Source organism: Lepidochelys olivacea (assembly GCF_965140295.1).
Source record: "Lepidochelys olivacea isolate rLepOli2 genome assembly, chromosome: 22".
NCBI lineage: Eukaryota > Metazoa > Chordata > Testudines > Cheloniidae > Lepidochelys > Lepidochelys olivacea.
In genome coordinates, this window is record NC_140432.1 from 9,489,902 (window position 1) to 9,509,659 (window position 19,758).

Genomic DNA, 19,758 nt, shown 5'->3' on the forward strand with positions numbered 1-19,758 from the left:
CAGTCTGAATGTCTTCCCAGGGACTTTCTAAGGTTCCTATTTTCAGGACAGTATGACCAGAAGAGTGTAAAGGCCTCCATCTCAAATCATGAATCTGTCCAAAACACTTTTACCAGAACCCTGCCGTTCCCCAAACAAAATCCATTATGATTCCCACACCATACACCAGTCACGAGGCAAAGTTTTCAAAGGGGAAAGTAAGAGCACAAAATACGTAAAACTCAAGCTGTTCTAACCCACCCCTCCAAAGCTCATCATGGATGCTTACCCTGTACTCTGGAATCTCATTGGCTTTTCCATTTGGTTTTCTAATCCCAAGTTCAGATGCTGAACACAGCAAGGATTGGACTGCTAGCATGCTCATATTTGGCAGTCACATCAGACCATAGCAGGAATGGCAAATATGCAGGTGGCTGGGTAGAGTTTTAAACATTTCAGTCAAGCTATTCCAGAAGTCAAGTGCCTTGACACTGGTTCCCTAGCCATGTGGAGAGCCAAGTGTTCTAGCACAGCCAGGGCCGTGTGGACTTGTCAAAGCAGGCCTAATTTAACTGTAAGGGGTGACAGAGATGGCATAGCTTAAGCCCCCTTCCTCTGAGCTTGTGCCATGGTCAAATTGAAGCTTGTAGCTGCAATTGCAAAGACTCCATCGAATGACATTTTAAATATTGTTCTTTTCAGAACAGGCCTGTTTCCAGTGATGTTCCACCAGGAAAACCACATTAGGAAGGAAGCCTTCCCTGTGCCTTTTTTCTTCCCCCTCCAGAACACATGGCAAAAGAATAGCAAGGATCATACACACATGTATGAAAGTCAAATGATGTCAGGTACTTCTTTATAATACTCCTTACTCAGGCAGTCTCTGCGGTCACTCATTAATACTCACTTCGTTTAAAGCTACCTTCCTTCTGAACAGGATGTTGAAAACAGTAGTTTTGCACCCTATTTAACTACTTCAGACCAAAGTCAGCCCTAATATAAAAGGCTGAAATCCCACTGAGAGTTGCACCTGCTTACAGCCGAGCTGAATCGAGTCTGTTGTCCGTACTCTTAGGCATACGTAAAGTAACGACACAAAGCAAGTATATACTCCATAAAACATTAATATTTTAATGAAAAATCTTAGCTTCATGTTTCTATCCAAAGACACTCAAAACTAGTTTTTCCTCCTCCTGCCCCCCCTAATTTTGACCTATAAGGGGACCAGTTTGGAGATTTTTATTTTTTTTTGTATTTCAAAACATTTTTTTTAAAGATTAAACAATCAGGCTAGCAAAAAAGTACCCAATACATACTTTTCTTATATCAAACAAGCTAGTATTTCAGTACAATGTAACTATACAGAATATATACATTACACATATGATCACAAAGCAAACACTACAGGCTCAGAACAGATTTGAAAAAACATGATATTCACATTGATTACAAGAACTCTAAAAATGATTGTAACGTTGAAACGGCACTTAGTTTACAAAAAAGTCACAAAAATATATATAGCCACCAAGAACTATGGTTCCTGAAAAATACTAATAGCCAGATAGTATTATATAAAATGTGAAGTGTATTTAAACATCGTATACATTAAAAACAAAACCAAAAAACATTTCTGTTAAGTCAATAAACATGCCAAGTAATCTAGCGGTGACCAGCGTCAACAAGAGAAGCTGTACTGTGTATGAGATGACGACTGGATATACGGCTGGTGACTGGAGACTGGCACAGTTAAAAGGGTTGCACTGTTACTAAAACACACAAAGAAGCCCAATGATAATTTAATTCACATTTTTCCTCCAGCTTTACCCTCCCCCCGCTCAAGGATTCCATCAAAGGCCAGTGCCCAGAGAGTCAAGGCACTGAAACAGCAGGGCAAGGAAGCCACTGAGGACTTTCTTGTAGGCAGGGCTATAGTCAGAATATCAAAAGCATGCATCAGCTAAACAAAATGGTCAAAAATCTCCTCTGGGGACTTTATCAACCCTCAGGAAGACTGTGGTGTCCATACAGGAGGGCAGCCCCAGAAACTGATTTATTTTTATTTTTATTTTTTAGTGCAACCAGATCTGTCGGCGAGCCCTGTAGGATACTGAATGACTGTTGTAGCATGCACCAAGTTAACAAAAACCCAGAGCGTTAACAATTACTGTTGTATTTTTTAAAAAGTTCACGTTTTACGGTTTATTCCCTCTGAATATTTTGCACCAACTATGTTCTGCTGGTGACCTCTGATGTGGTTGAGGCACAGTCCGACCCTATATTTGATGGTGAGACCAGTACTTTTTTCTGCCCACAATGAACTAGGAACAGAAGGTGCTCCCTACATCTGCATATTACCTATGCCAGCCAATCCAGGCAGCGTGCACAAAGCCTCTACCCCTCCAAATTGCATATAAAATGCTACAGGGTATGCCCTGAAAACAGGATGGCAAAATTCTCATGCGCTGAAGTCTTTGGACTGGAGGGGAAAACCAGCAACCAAGAAATGACGGAAGCCCACATATAAAAACTTAAAGCCATATCTTAAAAACAATAAAATTTTATACCATAAGGTACCTAGGGACCATAGTTTTATAAAATATATTCTACTGCATTGGCAGCTATTACTTTTTTTAAAAGTTTAAGTTCACACCTTTCAGCCTCGTGAAAACCAGAACCATTTTCAAAGATCTAGTCAACTAAACTCTCAGTATGAGAGACTTGACCACAGTACTTGCTAGCCTGACAACTGAACTCAAATTGTAGTGAGAAAGACAAACTAATAAGGGACACAAAAATTTTAACCTGTGATAATAAAACTATGTTGCAGAAAACTGACATTCCAATTAGTACTGGGGGAAAGTTTAATCTCCTCAATGCAAATGTATCCCCATCGCTGGGGAGCTGTGTGCACAAGCATCAAAAGGAAACTATTACTTGGCCAAATCGGCCAGCGCACAGCTGAAGCAACTGCTCCTCCTCCTTCTCCTCTCTGTGGGGGAGAGGGGAGCCAGAGGTGACCCTCTCCCCTCCGCCTTGAGGCACTGTCCAACATGTAGGGAATGCAGATCCATGTCCCTGAATCTTGCTCCCTGCCATATAGCAGAACCATCCATGGTCTGTGGTAGTCAGGGCCCTCTTCTAGCGTAAGTGGGTGGGGGAAGGAAGGATTTTCCACTTAATGCACTGATCATCCTCTGTACACCAGAAGATTATGCAAAAGGAAAATGCACTCAAACCACTTTCTGAATACTTTTGGAGAATACCTGTCAATTCAACAGTTGCTGCCAGGGGTACTACAGCCTCAGTAAACCGAATCTCCTCTATTTGAAAGAAATTCTGAACAACTTACTTTTTAACCAAAATATAACTTAATTCCTTGTATCTATTTTTAGAAAAAGCAGCCCAGGAATCAAACCCCTCTGATAACATCTTTTAAAGAAGTTATGTTTCAGGTTTAATCCCCAGTGTACTCTAAGGCTTGCTGCTTTCAGTTTACTTAGACATTTATCTCGCTTTAGAACCTGGATATCCAGCAATAGAGCTTGATGTAAAATGTTAGAACATTTTAAATCTCTCCTTTGAGGGACATTAGTACTCCCAAGAACTGAGCACTTCCAGAAAGACACGGAAAAGAGAAATGAAAGAAGATTTACATTTCATTTGGACTCCTCTCTATGGAGAAGGGATACATATATTAACAGGAAACAATTACAAATACCAACCAAAGAACAGATTAGAGCTACAATACTGTCCTTGTAGCTACCAAGTTTTAATGTGTTCTCCACAGCATTTCAGACAGCAGTTAACCATCCTACAAAATTTTAAGTCATCTAAAAATCAGTTATTCTAGGTGTGTGTATTCTGCATTTGCACATCTCATGATCAGTGAATTATGTGTTACGACAGATCCTGTCCTGGGTGAAAACCATCTTTTTTTGGCAGAAGGAATAAGTCCATCCATGTGTGATGTGTTAATTCATTGTGCATTATACACAGTGGGCCAGCTGTGAAGTACGAGTTTGTGTGTGTACCTAAGTGCTTTTTAACTTATGACTGACTAAAAATTGTCATGTACAAGGAAGACTTATGCTTCTGTAACAGAGAAAGAGGATCATGAATTAGAGTTTAGTACCAGATCCTACTTTTATCCTGAACTACTGGGGGGCGCGGGAAGAAATATTTAACAGGCACTGTCCTGACTCACTGGATTCTTAATTATAGAAATCAGAAGTGGAAGAGGACTGGTCCTCTGATCCAGTCCCTTCAATGGATACTGGCCTATTTCATAGTACAGTATCTTGAATAAAAATTTGTTCTGCTCCAAGCCCTTTACAAAAGACCAAGATAGACATATAAGATGAATTGTAGCTGTGACATTTTCTGCAGATGAGACAGGAGGGAAAAGGTAGCTTCAGTAATTTGGAAAAAACTGGGAATCTTATTAAATTTTTTTTTTAACATAAACACAGGGTAGGGAAAACTTATTTAAAGAAACACTAGAAATGTGTAAGTATGTTATCATTGAAGCCTTTTAAAATATTACCAATGTGCAACAAGCTTTACACTGATTTGCTATCAGCAGATATTTCATAGTTCTACAGATACATTAGAACTGCTGAAGTCATTGCACACTAATCAGTCTTGCCATTTGAGCTCTGCATCTCCTCTCCCTCCCTTTTTTAAAAACATTTCTCTATTTTTCTCTTTCATAGAATCATAGAATATCAGGGTTGGAAGGGACCTCAGGAGGTCATCTAGTCCAACCCCCTGCTCAAAGCAGGACCAATCCCCAATTTTTGCCCCAGATCCCTAAATGGCCCCCTCAAGGATTGAATTCCTTTCAATCCAATGTGTGCATGACAGAGGGACTCATACCCATGGTATGAGTTTACCACGTAGATCTAAAACCAAGGGAGTCTGACACATGCCCTTGGAATACTAAGGTCAGGTAATACTTAAACTCTCAGCATGCTGTGGGTTGTGGAACACAGCTGTTTATGTATCAAAGAGAGTTAATTTCATCAGCAGCCAAAGAATTTATACAATCCCTCCTTTAAGTTTTTAAGCTTTACTATAGCCCAAACTGCCTGCAACAAAATGAGAATCACTGCTCTGAAAATCCCATACCCAAAATTTACAGCCATTTCTAAATCTGGAAAAAATGAAATCGCAAATCTTTCACTTTATTGCTTGCTTGAGCTGTGTACGTAGCTGGAGTAACAGCCTTTAATAAACTAACTTGGCAAAGGTTTAAAATGTTTTGGAACAGGAACAATTTAACATTGTTATATAGGGTTTTTATAAACAACCCCCTGTTGGGTTAGAAACTTGGCCTCTAAAAAGAATAAATTGGTTGTTTTGTCCAAAACAGACTAATAAAAACCCCAGAAAGTATACATGCATATGTATAAGCACAAAAGTGTGCAATAATGCACAAAAGAAGAACAACTTGTTTTTTCCTTTCTGTAAACTCTCTCTAGCCAGCTTTTGGAGATTAGTGATATGTATGATAGGGGAAAGTGAGTAGGACTGCAAGCAGTCTGGCCAAGGTTTAAGAATTTTAGTCTGGGACACGTTTTCTTTTTTTTAAAGGTGGTTTCCTTTACAGAAAGATACAGTGATGACAGATTTGTCAGGCTTGCATGGATTTATACTTTCCTTGACTGTATGCCTCGCCCCATATAAGCAAATCAGGATAGGTTATTTGAATGAGCGGAGTGGAATATCAGAAGTGGGAGGACCTGGCATGGCATCATCACTCAATTTGTCAGAACTGATTCAGAGATTTTTTTGTAAAGAGACATTTTTTAAAAGGACAGTACTGTTATATTTCAGAAATGCTTACGATTTCCAAAAAAGGGTTATAGTAAGCAGTTTGAAAAACAGTAAGGACAAAGACAGGACATGCCATATTTTAAGCAGAGGATTAACACATCTACTTAAAGTTAGTCAAAACTCTGCTCATTAATTAACTTGCGAGCATGCATGCTTGTACTGGTCATTTTAAAAGTGTCTTCTGATTCTCTCCCTTTACCAGAGGGTCTGCAGAAGCATTAGAAATTTAATGAGCTGTTCTAATTGTGGAAGAAGGAAGTTGAAGTGATTTCAGTCGATTGCTTCTTCTTTAGAAGTGCATCACAGCTTCTATGATGCTCTGACAGGACCTTATTGTGCATTCAGTCTTAAACATTTTCACAGAACTGATCATTCAGTCATGAAAAATAATGTAACGTCTGTTGCAGTTTTCTGTTTAAAGTGTAGCTTACAAAGTAAAAAGGGAAATCTCCCTCCTTTTGTTTAAAAAAATTAAATTAAAATGTACAGGACCAAACACAGGCACTTTCCAAAGAACAAAAATGAAACCAAACCATGAATTATTCAATAGTAATAGAGGACAGCTCTGATTTCGGGGGGTCATCACTGGTTGCCTCGGCACTGGCATTAGTCTTTGGCTGCTCCGGCATGTCTTCCTCTTTTTCTGCCAACCCACCCAAAGACCCCAAGGGGAAAGTGCTTTCGCAATTCTGAGTCGACGAGACCTGTGAAATGACAGGCATGTGGACAGAGGAGTTGCTTTCAAACCCATGCTCTCCTAGCTCATATTGCCCGAGGGTCTCTTCCTGCTCCTGGTTTAAGTAGTCCGGGACTAGGAAATCACTAGAAGAGGGGCAAAGGACAGAAGAGAATGTTAACCTTTCAAAGAAACATCAGATACAGCTATGCTAACTACTGCATTGCGCAGGGAATAAAGAAACTATTATCACAGCTAGGGCTACAATCTTCACACTAATATGCTTCACTAAGGGTTATAACTCAGTTTTTATTTACATGTTTGGAGAAGCTATACCTGGGATATCAAATTTTCATGGTTTATGCAACCATATTTCCTCAGGGGTAGCTTCGTATCTGGGTTTGAGCCCCTTGAGGAGGATGGGAGTTGATGTTAGTATCGCCACCTGGTGCGGAATGCTTCCATGCCAAAAAAGGGAGTGCTGGAGTTTTGTTTTTTTAAGAACAAACTAAATTTAGTGCAGGTAAATTCAGGTCTATTCAACCTCTGTAGAGGGGGCAGGGACTACCAGAGAATCAAACACAACCTTCCTCTCAAAGGGGAGGGGTCCAAAGTCAAAGGGAATTAAAAAGGATACAGGAAGCAAAAGAGACAGGGCTGAGGCACGGGGACAAAGGTATAACAAAAGCATGTTAGTGCAGGACCCAGCGCACAGACCTGCAGACGACAACCACTGCTCCAACAGGTCAAGGTAAAGAAGTTGGACTGATAGCTCTCTATCCACAGAGCAGATGGAGCACAGGCAGCAGCAATGAAAGCCGAGCCTCAAGTTGCCCCGCCAACGTGCCTCAACAATGACACAGGACTATTCGAGATGACTGAGGGTAGTTCAATTTCAAAAGCCCATTCCATCCTTGGCCTCTCTGCTAAACTATCAATAAGGATGCCAACTGTAATGTTTTTTGTGATGCTGACACCTATCCTATTACAGTAGAACCTGCCTTAGCGATCACCCCTGGAGAGAGACCGCCTGTCATGAGTGACTACTTGCAGAGGCCATGGAACACCACCACCATCTGGTCTGCAAACTTTAAAGAGACCACTTCTTACAAGCGACCACTTTTGCTAACTCCCATGAGTGGTCACTCTTGGCAGGTTTCCCTGTACTAAGAAGTGGACTGAATTTCATTTCCTCCCGAGCCACCCAGTCCTGGCTCTTTTGTCACAATAACTTTACAGCTTATTCTCAGAAACTGGGGGCTGAACATGCTCAGAGGAAAGGTCTCACACACTCTACCAATATTTCCTGATTTACTCTGTGCGAGCATGATACAAAGTCAACTTTTTTGCAAATATCCAGCACCAGACATATTCATAACTAAAACCAGTATAGGCACTCTTTGGTTTTTCCATGTAGTCCATTCAAAAGGGAGCAGTTTCCTGGAACAATGATATGAGATTCAGTGACCCTTTTCTTTCTGCAGAAAAGGATGAACTTTTCCAAATCTAGGGGAAATCCAAATCGGGGAATAATTGGAAAATGCACTATGCTAACATGTTAATCTGTATTTTCAAAAATCAAATAAGGCCCAGGAAATCACTAAAAGGAGTGTGTTTTAATGTATTCAACAACAAAAAAAGAGTGCTTACCACAGCAACCGCATCATCTCGTGGTATATTCATGCTACCTCTGGCACAAGTGGTACCCTCAATGAACTGCACACACCAGAAGGTACTGAACTTTGTACTTTTAAACTATATTTTCAGGGAAAGACAGCTGACAAGCAAACATTTCCTGATTTATGTTCTTTTGGAATTCTTTATACAAGTGGTGTAGAACTAACCACCAAACAAAATGTTGAAACCTTTCATAAGACAAAAAAAATATGACATCTAGAAAACACCTGACAGATTATTGCTAGGGAATTTTAGTTGCTATGATGCAAAGAATAAACTTACAACAGGTTTACTTCATACTTTTTAAAACAAACAGCCTACTTACATGTACACATCTGCATTATCATGAATGAAGGAACTTTTGTTTTATTTTTTAAAACCTAACTTGTTCTCAGAAGATTAAATATTTAACAGTAATGAAGTCTCCCTCTCTCTAGAGTTCCCCTCATTCACTTTCATTTACTTATCCCTCTATTTAAAAATCTCTTGTTTATAAACACTTATCCCATATTAGTGTGATATTACTGTGCTACTTTAACTCCTCAAGACTCATTTACAGGCCTCTGAAGAGCTTTTAGTGAAATGTTTTTGTATGTTAAGCCAATTCTTTACTACCTGATTAACAAGAATGTGCAGTAGGCCTGTATGATTAATACGTTGGAAATTTTAAAACGTGATCATTTAGCAGTAAATAAACCTAAAAATGAGAATGAAGATGTGATCATCTGGATTCATGCAGTCTCATAATAAAATCCTTCCCTCAATAAAAAGTACTTAAAAAAAATTAGGTCATAAGTCCACCCCCCATCTAAACAGACAGTCCAAACTCTTTCAGATACAGCCATCAAATAATTTATAAAAACTCACAGACTGTGGTATATAATGCTATTTTTAGCACTATTAACGTGCTTTTAGATACTAGTGGAAAGAGAAGTAGCCTAGTCACTAAGAAGCAGTCTTTCGAAACTACTAGATTCTTCAATGCCTTATTATACAGTTTATACACACTAAAAAGCAGCTCAGAGATTACAGATAGTAGTGCAGGAATGAACGTGACTGCAATTAGCTGGCAACCTGATGAGAGGAACAGCAGGCTGCCCTGAAAGCAGGAAGAGATGATTTAGAAAAAGCAAGTTTCCCCTGTTAGGTTTTTGTTGTGCACCTCACCTGCTCTGGAAGTAGTTTGCTAGCTCTGACGCTTCATGGTTCAGACTCCTCAGGTGAACGATTAAATTTCCAGAGTTGGTGAACATGGCGCCACATGTTTTGCACTCGTAAATCCGAGGCTTGCGGATAATATGCCGGGAAACCCGCATGTGGTGTTTATATTCCCCGAAGGAAGTGAAAGTGGCACTACATATCTGGCACCGGAAACAGCGTTTACCTTCGTGCTTCAGGCGATGCATCTTTAGCGAGTAAGCTCGGGTGAACTTTTTCCCACAACGGTCACACTGAAATGGTTTAATGCCTGTGGGAAAAGAGGGGGGAATATTTACTTTGTGCAACTGGAGGTCACATTTGGCAATTTCTGTTCAACAGGACAGCAGCTGTGACCAGTCAGAGTAAAGTGCTGATTTAAGAAGGAGAGAAACAGGTTATCTTTAAAATGGCAGAAGCGATTAGCATAAACCTGATATTTGTCTCAATCAGATGACAAGGAAGTTTTATAACGACCAGGTCCTTATACAGAGAGACAAGGTGGATCCTTATATAGTCCTTCTTCGTTATATAACTTAAACCCGCTGTAAGGCTTCTGTGGGTTAGAAACCAAGGCAACTGACCAACTGACCTGCAGCCAGAGTGTTTGATGCAGCAGAACCTATAAACCACCTTTGTTGTCTCCTGATCTTGGACTGATCTGAGCTGGGCTGGTCAGTGCAACACAGCAACCTTTAAATTGCTTTTAGTAGAAAGTTTCATCAACTGTCTATAGCCCCAATAAGCAGTTCTGGTAGTAAGGGACTGCCTGGCCATAGGGATACCCTAGCTTATGCAAGGAGCCTGACAAGGGAGTTGTGGTACAGGAGCCTACACAGCAGCTCTATGCCACCTGTGGATGCTTGCATACAGGGGTGATCCTCTGGGGGCCAGGTAAGTAAGCCTTAATGCAGCTTTGCACAGTCAAAGGAGCACAAAGCAGCATTAACACATCTGATGATCTGGCCCTGAGTTTTGTCCTACATCCAATTTAGAAGCCTTGTTACCAACTCTCTCATCCTTTACTGACCATGCTCATTTCAGAGTGAATACAAATATTACACGGTACAACAGCAGTTAATTTGCAATGGAATGCGTATGGCTGAGAGAAACATGCTCTCCCTAAACAATCACATCACTACCAGCACTAATACTATACAAAAGGTTAAACCACAAAAAGTCCTATTAAATGGTCTGACAGAATTCAGGCCAAGAATCTGGAACTCTGACCTCAATTCGCACTATAGTTCAAAAGAAAAAAAATGTTAAATGGTCTAAATTAAGGATGTTGTTTCAGTCCAAGCTGTTAACCTTACTTGTCAATTCTTCTGCTTTCCTCATGTGTAAGTGAGCTCCTTTAATTGTGGCTTCCAACATAGTGAAAGCTACAGTTAAGGTTAAACTGAGTCTCTTTATAAACTTGCTTTCACATGCTAAACATTCTAAAATATTGTCCTTTGGGGCTGAAACTTTCCATGCTTGGTCTCTGTCCAAAAGCATTTATTTTCTTGAAAAGTTTGAGGCAAATCTCTTCAGCCAATTGAGTTAAGGGAAAATACTTCTGGCATTTACAGATTGGAGGTTTCCTCACACGAGTAACTCAAAAACAGCTAGTAAAAAATATCTTCCAACTTCCCATGCAAGTCTTACTGACATCTGTCCACTAACAGATCAAGCTGAAATACTTTATGCATGCTTGATGGATATCTTAAAATTTTAGCAGCCTACCTGGGACAATTTAATAACCAAATATGCACAGGCAGGTTGTCTTGTTACTGTCAAATGCCAAAAAACTACATTAATGGATCATTATTGGGCTAAGTAACAGTTGCTAGTAAAAACTTGTGCCTTGAGAATTGTGGTTCTTCTGCCCACATACATTTTATGGCATTTGTGCAAGATGACAGGTCAAATATAAACCAGGAGAGGGTAAACTTGTTACTGTTCAATTGCAAGGATCCAATTTCTCTTATATCAAAATGACTTTTATAGATTTAAACATTTTATTAGGTAAATGGTGGCTAACTCCATCAAAAGTTGCTTTCTATATACACTTTATATAACTTATTGTGTATTTCAGCCATAAACATGTTTAAAATATCAAAACTATTATTTATAATCTGATTTCTTAAAAACCATCAGCAAGGATCAACCATTCTGACTGACGGGCACAAATTCCATTTGGTATACAACTATAAGGGGCATCTTAGAGGCCTGCACTGTAACTGTTAAAAGTATCTCTACATTCACTGGACTATCAAAGACACAGTTAATGCTGATCTACCAAATCCTACACTGTTAAATCTCTGGGTGACAAACAGTAACAACCTCATTAACAGCTCATCCTTTGGTCACTTGTTTGAAAGAAAATGGCTGCAAAGAAATCTGGAGAGAAAGGCTGATTCAAAAGCAGCAGACCTAATACATAACTCTTGCTAAATGACACTGACTGCAACCACTTAATTTATTAGTCATTTTGATTGCTCCCCTTCACCTATCCCTGCAGAAGTTTCTGAGACACAGGAGGACATAACTACTAATCTCAGCTACCTGCTTTGGATAAAATGGCTTTGGTCACAGCTTTCTTATGGTTTATGAGTCTCTTCAAGCAACACACCAGAAAATTCCGACATCCAAGGATGAACTCCAATCTACACCACTTGAGACTGGTATAATAAAAAAAGCCAATGCAGTACAACCCTTGCAAAGGATTCATAGGGCTTGTCTACACTAGAAACTTGCACTGGTGCAGCTGTGCTGCTGTCTGGTGAAGACGCTCTAAGCCAATAGGAGAAAGCTCTCCCCTCGGTTTAATAATGCCACCTCTGCAAGAGGTGGTAGCTGTATTGGCGGGAGAAGCTCTCTCACTAACATAGCGCTGTCTACACCAGCACGTAGGGCAGTATAACTACATTGCTCAGGGTGTGGATTATTCACACCCCTGAGTGACGCAGCTTAACATCTTGATTTTGCCTCAAACCTTTCCATAAAAGCAGAAGCCCCATTACTGTATGAATGTTTTATTCCACCAACTTTAATAAATATGTTTTCATCCATACAAAGTTTAATTATTCAGCAACACAGCTAGACTGTATGTTGGAAAAATAGGTATGCACACAGTGATTAATCCCAATTTTTAGAAATCTGAAAAAGAGATTGAAGCAAAAAAAAGTCAGTTTGCATACAGCAGTTCATTTAAAAACAGTTACAGTACTAAGCATGCTGTAAAAACAGCAAGCGTCCTGGATCCATGACCTACTTATTCTTCAAAACAGTTAAGTTTCTTTACCTGAGTGGATGAGCATATGCTGTTTTAAGTTCTGAATGCGGGTGAATCGGACCCCACAGGTTGGGCACTGAAAAGGTCTATCCGGGCCATTTGGGCTGGGTCTCTCTGTGCTACTGGTAGAAGGGGCAATGTAGAGTTGGTAGGGATACTGAACGTTCTCCAACCTGGGGGGAGAAAAAAATCACTAATTTACAAGCAGGCTAGAAAAAAAATTGAGGTGGCCTGTCCAAAGAAAACCTGACCCGAGGCAAGAAATGACACTGGCCTCTGACCTCAATTTCTTTGGAAACAGTCACTGAACATTAGCTGTACAATGCACTTCATTTTTCAGAGAACATATATATATATATATATATATATATATATATATAGAATATGTGCATTCTTCCAAAAGTACATAACAAAGTGCAACTGGCAACTGGAGCAAAAGAAAGAATTTAGTAAATTAGTAAGATGGGTAGGCAAATCCAATTTTTTATTTCTGCAGTTCCTGTGACATTTAAAGGAAACTGAGGCAGGACAGTTCATTTTCAGCTCAAGTCAGATTCAATAATTAATCAATAATATGATTTATAATTTCAAGTCATTAGCTTGCCTAGCAGGCAGCAAGAAAGTAAACTGTATTTGTTTATACTGGATGTTTGTTTGATACAGCCTGCTGCGTGACAGGATATGTATCAGTATGTTTAAAGTTAGCTAAACTTGGTTATAATTTTAAGGTCATTAGGTAGCAGATGAAGGAAACATTTTAACTTTCAAAGAAATTAATTACCTGACATTATCTAAGTACCCCCACCTATTCTCTAACTGCAAACTAACTGCGGGGAATATAGCACTGTAATTTGGTCTTTTGGTGTGGTGTTTTCTTCACAGTGGATGGGACACCTTAGTCAACTAGAAACAGCCCTGCCTATCACTTAAACACAAACATAAGAATGGCCATAGTGGCAGTGGCCAGCGCCAGATAACGTCAAGGGAATGAACAGAAGACGGCAATTACTGAATGATCTATTTTGTCATCCAATCCAGTTTCTGGCAATCAGACGTTTAGGGACACCCACAGCATGGGGTTGCATCCCTGATCATCTTGGCTAACAGCCATTGATGGACCTATCCTCCATGAACTTATCTAATTCTTTTTTGAACCCAGTTATACATTTGGACTTCACTACTTCCCCTGGCAACAAGTTCTACAGGTTGACTGTGTGCTGTGTGAAGTAGCACTGCCTGTTTTAAACCTGTTGCCTATTAGTTTCTTTGAGTGATCCCTGATTCTTGTGTTACATGAGGGGGTAAACAACACTTCCCCATTCACTTTCTCCACATCATTCATGATTTTATAGACCCTATCATATCCCCCCTTTTCCCTCACCTCTATTTCTAAACTGATCAAAGTCTTTTTAACCTCTCCTCACACAGAAGCTGTTCCAATCCCCAATCATTTCTGTTGCCCTCTTCTGCCCCTTTTCCAATTCTAATATATCTTTTTTGAGATGGGGCAACCAGAACTGCACGCAGTATTCCAGGTGCGGATGTCATGGATTTATATAGCAGCATCATGATATTTTCTGTGATTATATATCCCTTTTCTAATGGTTCCTCACATTTTTAGCTTTTTTGACGACAGCTACACATTGAGTGGATGTTTTCAGAGAACTAGAGACAATGACTCCAAGATCTTTCTTGAATGGTAACAGCTAATTTTATATAGACCTCATCGTTTTATATGTATAGTTGGGATTATGTTTTCCTAATATGCATTACTTTGCACATATCAACATTGAATTTCATTTGCCATTTTGTTGCCTTGTCACCCAGTTTTGTGAGATCCCTTTGTAACTCTTCGCAGCCAGCTTTGGACTATCTTCAGTAATTTTGTATCATCTGCAAATTTGCCAGCTCACTGTTTACCCCCTTTTCCAGATCATGTACGAACACGTTGAACAGCAGAGAGACAGTTCCTTGAGGGACCCAGCTATTTACCAATCTCCATTGTGAAAACTGACCATTTATTCCCACCCTCTGTTTCCTACCTTCTAATCCAGGGGTAGACAAACTTTTTAGCCTGAGGGCCACATGAAAATTGTATGGCAGGCCATGAATGCTCTCAAAATTGGGGGTTGGGATGTGGGAGGGCTCCATCTGGGGGTGTCGGTTCTGGGGTGGGGCTAGGGGTTCAGGAGGCTGCTCCAGGCTGGGACTGAGGGGTTTGGAGGGGGGGAGGGGGGATAAGGGCTGGGGTAGGGTGTTGGGTCATAGGACGCAGTTGTGGGGCAGGCTCTGAGCAGCGCTTACCTCAAGCAGCTCCCAGTCCTCGCTCTGGCTCCTTCCCAGAGGTGCAGCCAGGCAGCTCTGCACGCTGCCCTGCCAGCAGGCACCGCCCCTGCAGCTCCCACTGGCTGTGGTTCCCAGCCAATAGGAGCTGCGGGGGCGGCACTTGGGGCAGAGGCAGTGTGCGGAGCTCCCTGGCTGCCCCATGAGTAGGAGCTGTAGGGGGGACATGCTGCTGCTTCTGGGAGCCATGCGGAGTGGGACAAGACTCCGACCCTGCTCCCCGGCTGGAGCACCAGAGCAGGGCAACCGCCGGACCCCACTTCCCGGCAGGAGCTCGAGGGCTGGATGTGGCCCCCAGGCTGTAGTTTGCCCACCCCTCTTCTAATCAGTTACTGATCGAAAAGAGGACTTTCCCTCTTATCTCTTGTGACATTGGCAGACCAGCCAACCTATGCAGGACCCATAACAACTTAACAGGAGGCATTACAATTGTACCAGGATAATTCACTTGTATGTGAATTTCTAAGAGATGTACTAGACCACAACAAGAAAAGGAGTCCTTGTGGCACCTTGGAGACTAACCAATTTATTTGAGCGTAAGCTTTCGTGAGCTACAGCTCACTTCATCGGATGCATCCGATGAAGTGAGCTGTAGCTCACGAAAGCTTACGCTCAAATAAATTGGTTAGTCTCCAAGGTGCCACAAGTACTCCTTTTCTTTTTGTGAATACAGACTAACACGGCTGTTACTCTTAGACCACAACAATCATTAACTCATTCATAACAGACATCAAGGGTAGATGCTAAGTATATTTGCCTGTGTTTATCTATATTTTGTTAGAAGTTTATCAGTGTAATCAAATTAGCTTTTAGTTTCTAAGTCTGTTTTCATGTCTTAAATTGTCTTACGTTATGTATGTGACTGTGTTCAGTTAACCTTAAGATCAAAGATGTGAGATACTGCAGGAAGTTGATATTACCTACATTGTCTGCAGCTTATCTATCTCTGTTATAATGGAAGACTGGCTAATTTCATTATGTAAATGAGTGTAACTAGTTTACCTGTGTATGCATAGGAAATAAAAGATTAACTTCAAAACAAAGGTGCCACAAGGACTCCGAGTTGTTTTTTCAGAACAAAGGTTCACAAACTATCTGCACTGCCTACTCTTCCTAGGAGAAAAGCACTGAGGAGGCTTGGCAGCCTGCTGGAGAGCTATAAAAGTGAAACCTTGGGCCTGATCCTGCATCTCTAGTCTGCCAAACTTTAAACAGGGAAAGTTTAAGCTTTGGGACTGAGATCTTCCAAGTAGCTATTTGGAATACCCTGGAAAATCCATGGAAAAACTAACAGACTTTACATCTAAGATGCCTTTAGATTCTGACCTATTGGGATAATTCCAAAGGGACTTTTGCAAGCCAGGAGATGTAACATCACTGCTACAATTCTGATCTATGAACACTGAAAATCACTAGTATGTATATGATTCTTTAACAATTCCAGTAACTCTTCTTTTCTTTTATTAATAAATCTTTAGTTAGTTTACTAAGGATTGGCTGATAGTGTGATATTTGGGTAAGTGTCCTGGGGTAAGTGTCTGATCCTTTGGGATTAGTAAGAACCTCACATATGATGAATTAGGTTTTCAAGAACTCTTCACTCTATTAACCTGTTTGTCTGGAAATTGTTATAACCAAGGGCTGAAATGCCTAAAGAGGACTGTGTTTGGCTTCTGGTTAACCACTGTGGTACTGCAGAAGCCCTTTTGTTACTGGCTTGGTAATCAAATTACAGAAAACCCTCCACCAGTTTGGCAGGATTGTCTGCCCTATTTCTTCCAGTCTGCCCTGAATGTTGCATTCTCAGTGTGGCCCAACCGGGCACCCAGTTTACTTTGGTGAGGGACCTTGTCAAAGGCTTTCTGGAAGTACAAGTACACTACATCAACTGGATCACCCTTGTCCACATGCTTGACCAGAGTAATCCAGTTGATAAAAATGGCATTTTCTATTATTTGTGCTTACCTGAAAATGTCCTTTCTTTGAGCAGAAAGGTCCACAGATCTATTACTGTGGCTGCTGCAGCCTGCTCTCAGCTTAGGGGCAGAACCAGACCTGTCTATCACTGCCACCTGAAGTTCCCTCCAGTTGAGGCAACTTCCACAACCAGGATAATTTCCCCCCTAATGGAACAGAACCAAATAGCTGGATGTCAATTTCCATCCCTATTCTGGAAAATCCACTGGTCTCTAGGGTGGGCTGAATCTGTGGATCTTAAAACTCAAAAAAGGAAATTTTCAGGTAAGCAGATATATTTTCCTATACTTCGTCATTTGAAGGTTAACAAATCCGTTACAAGGGGATTTCCACAGCAGTGGACAAACTAGGATCATCCATTAAATATGGACATCCAATTTAATGCTCCTTCCCCTGAACACTAAGACATGGAAGAATACTTCTGCTAAAAAAACAGTATTGACTAAAGATTGGATTCACCAGTATGCAGAATTTTTGTGAATTTATGTATCTATGGTCATTTGGCTGCCTAGCAGATCTCAATATAGGAGATAGGACTTCTCTGCCCTGAGACTGTCAGTGCTCCTGAAGTTAGACTTGATGCTCAAGAGAAGGAAGAGTATTTCTTGAATTTACTTTAGGAATGAATCGTATGACACAGTTAAGAGGACAACACTTGTTTGAATGAAATACAATAGTGGGTCTCATCTGAGAAAGCTAACTTCATAACTCATCTGACTGGAGATTACGGATATTGGAAGCTTTACTTTAACGGATAGCAAGTATAATGACACCTCCTACAGGGGCTCAATCTGGGTAACACTGTAAGGAGCAGAATGAGGTTCCAAAGTCATGCTCTACAGCCTCAGAGCTAGAATAATAGTTGTTGCCTTAAGAAAGTATTTAATGCTGGGATTTGTACAAAATTCCCTTTTCCTGAACATGTTGATAACATTATACTAGAAACATGACCTTTTTACTTGGACACTTATTCACTGACACTAAGGCCCTCCTATAGGAATTCCAGACCGTATTTTACTTGTTTAACATTGTAGTTAAATTACAGACTTTGCATCAACCAGCAGAATAAATTCTATTTGTTGAATGATTTTTAGGGTCCATGAGAGTGAATTCACTTCATTCATGTATCCATTTTAAACCTGTCTGGATTGGGTTTTTTCCCCCCCCTCAGAGGAAGTCTACTATTGCAAAAACCACACACTGGAAGGCTCAATGCTAGGTTAATGAGGCCTGACAGGCAGAAAGACAACAGTTTCATTGCCACTCACTCCTTCCTATTTTTTGTATGGTTTTGGGGAGCAGTGGAAAAGCACACAGTAGAGGCATTGCTCAGCTTTGTAAGTCGCTTCTGATCTCACACGCCAGTCCCGACCCATGGAAAGGCCACAGGGTGCTTTATTGTTGTTTCCAGATGCAAACAGGTGACTCACCAGCCCACCACACTAACTTACAATGAGTAAGAACATTTTTTGGTCCAGGGTCCACTTTAATCAAACTTCTGCCATGTAAGCCTTGGTGTTCATCTCCCCTTTGATAGACAGTGCACACAGGGATAGGCAACTTTGCTCTGACCAGGAGAAGCCGCTTTTCTATGTGATTGATATGATCATGTTTCCCATGTTTATTTATAAAAAACCCTATCAGACACTTTGACTGTCACAACCCAAAACACGTCTGTGACCCATGGAAGGAACAGTGTTCTGAGGCCTCAATGAATCATTGTGTCCCAGATCATAGGTGCTGTGCTCTGCTTTTTCTGGTACCCATTCCCTGGAATGAACTGGGACCTGAATGAGCCCTCTCCATTACCCCCCAGCTAGCATCTACTGAAGATTGCTCTGCCTGGTTTGCTAATGGGTGGATCCCTTCAAAAAAATCTGATTTAGTACACTCATCGGAGAGAGTGGAGACTATCCAATGAGACCTTGATTTCTGCCAATGGATGTGATGCAGAGGGGGATAATTACTGGATGTTTCTCATGAACTCTCGATCACTGAAGCATGTCTGTGTATAAGAACAGCATGCCCAATAGAGCTGTATTTTTGTTTCTGTGATACTGCATGCCCTTCCTTTGTTCTTCATCTTCTGCTAAAAATAGTCTGAGGTGAAACCTTGCATCTGATCGTATTTATTCTCATCCCAATCCTATGATGGACTTCCCCGGCACCATATAACATGTATCCAAGATATCCTAGAAAACATATCCCTGTCTTTTTTGCAGCTGACTCTGTACAGAGCCCTGATCAGAAAAATTGTCTAGGAAGAGAAGTGAATTTGCTTCTTCCTTAAAGTCAATATTAATACTGGCATGATCCTGGAAGAGACCCTGATTTGACCACTTGTCAAATCAAATGGTAATACAAATTGAGAAAATAAAAAGCTGCCATCTGCATGTAAGAGGGAAGAATGGTCTATGGGATGGAGAAATGGGAAAGATAAGCATTTTTAAGGAACTTAGGCCCTGGTCTGTTTGTTCCTGACTGCTTGAGGCTAGAAAATAGGATGGGGAAAGGGTTGTACTGCTCTGATCTGAATTAGACTTTGGATGGTTTCATTCACATCCTGGCATTTCCATAGGTTGCTTGAGATTCAGAATGGACAAAGCTGTTCATGAGATTCTTGCCTTAGAATTCTTGCCTTAGATTCTTGCCTCCTGTGGACCATGTCCAGTGACCTCATTTTAACTGAAGTGGTTGGTAGCCATTCACTTCCAAACCAAAGGACCCAGAAACCAAACAGATCTAAATCCAGATAGGCCTGGTTTGGGAGTCCTGCATATAGATCTGAGTCAAC

At 40.7% G+C, this 19,758-nt stretch overlaps 1 protein-coding gene across 2 annotated transcripts in view; it reads right to left on the reverse strand.

Annotated features, from left to right (window-relative positions):
- Nucleotides 1-1,087: 1,087 nt before the first annotated feature.
- Nucleotides 1,088-19,758, reverse strand: part of ZBTB44 (zinc finger and BTB domain containing 44) — a 54,540-nt gene continuing 35,869 nt past the window's right edge. The window contains exons 4-6 of one of the 2 annotated variants that reach the window (XM_084611729.1): nt 12,654-12,817; nt 9,335-9,635; nt 1,088-6,636 (exon numbers count right to left, since the gene is read on the reverse strand). In XM_084611729.1, the coding sequence (XP_084467855.1) occupies nt 6,354-6,636; nt 9,335-9,635; nt 12,654-12,817 (748 nt within the window). In that variant the 3' untranslated portion in view covers nt 1,088-6,353. The remainder of the gene's footprint in view (nt 6,637-9,334; nt 9,636-12,653; nt 12,818-19,758) is intronic. The other variant, XM_084611730.1, reaches the window with a different exon arrangement.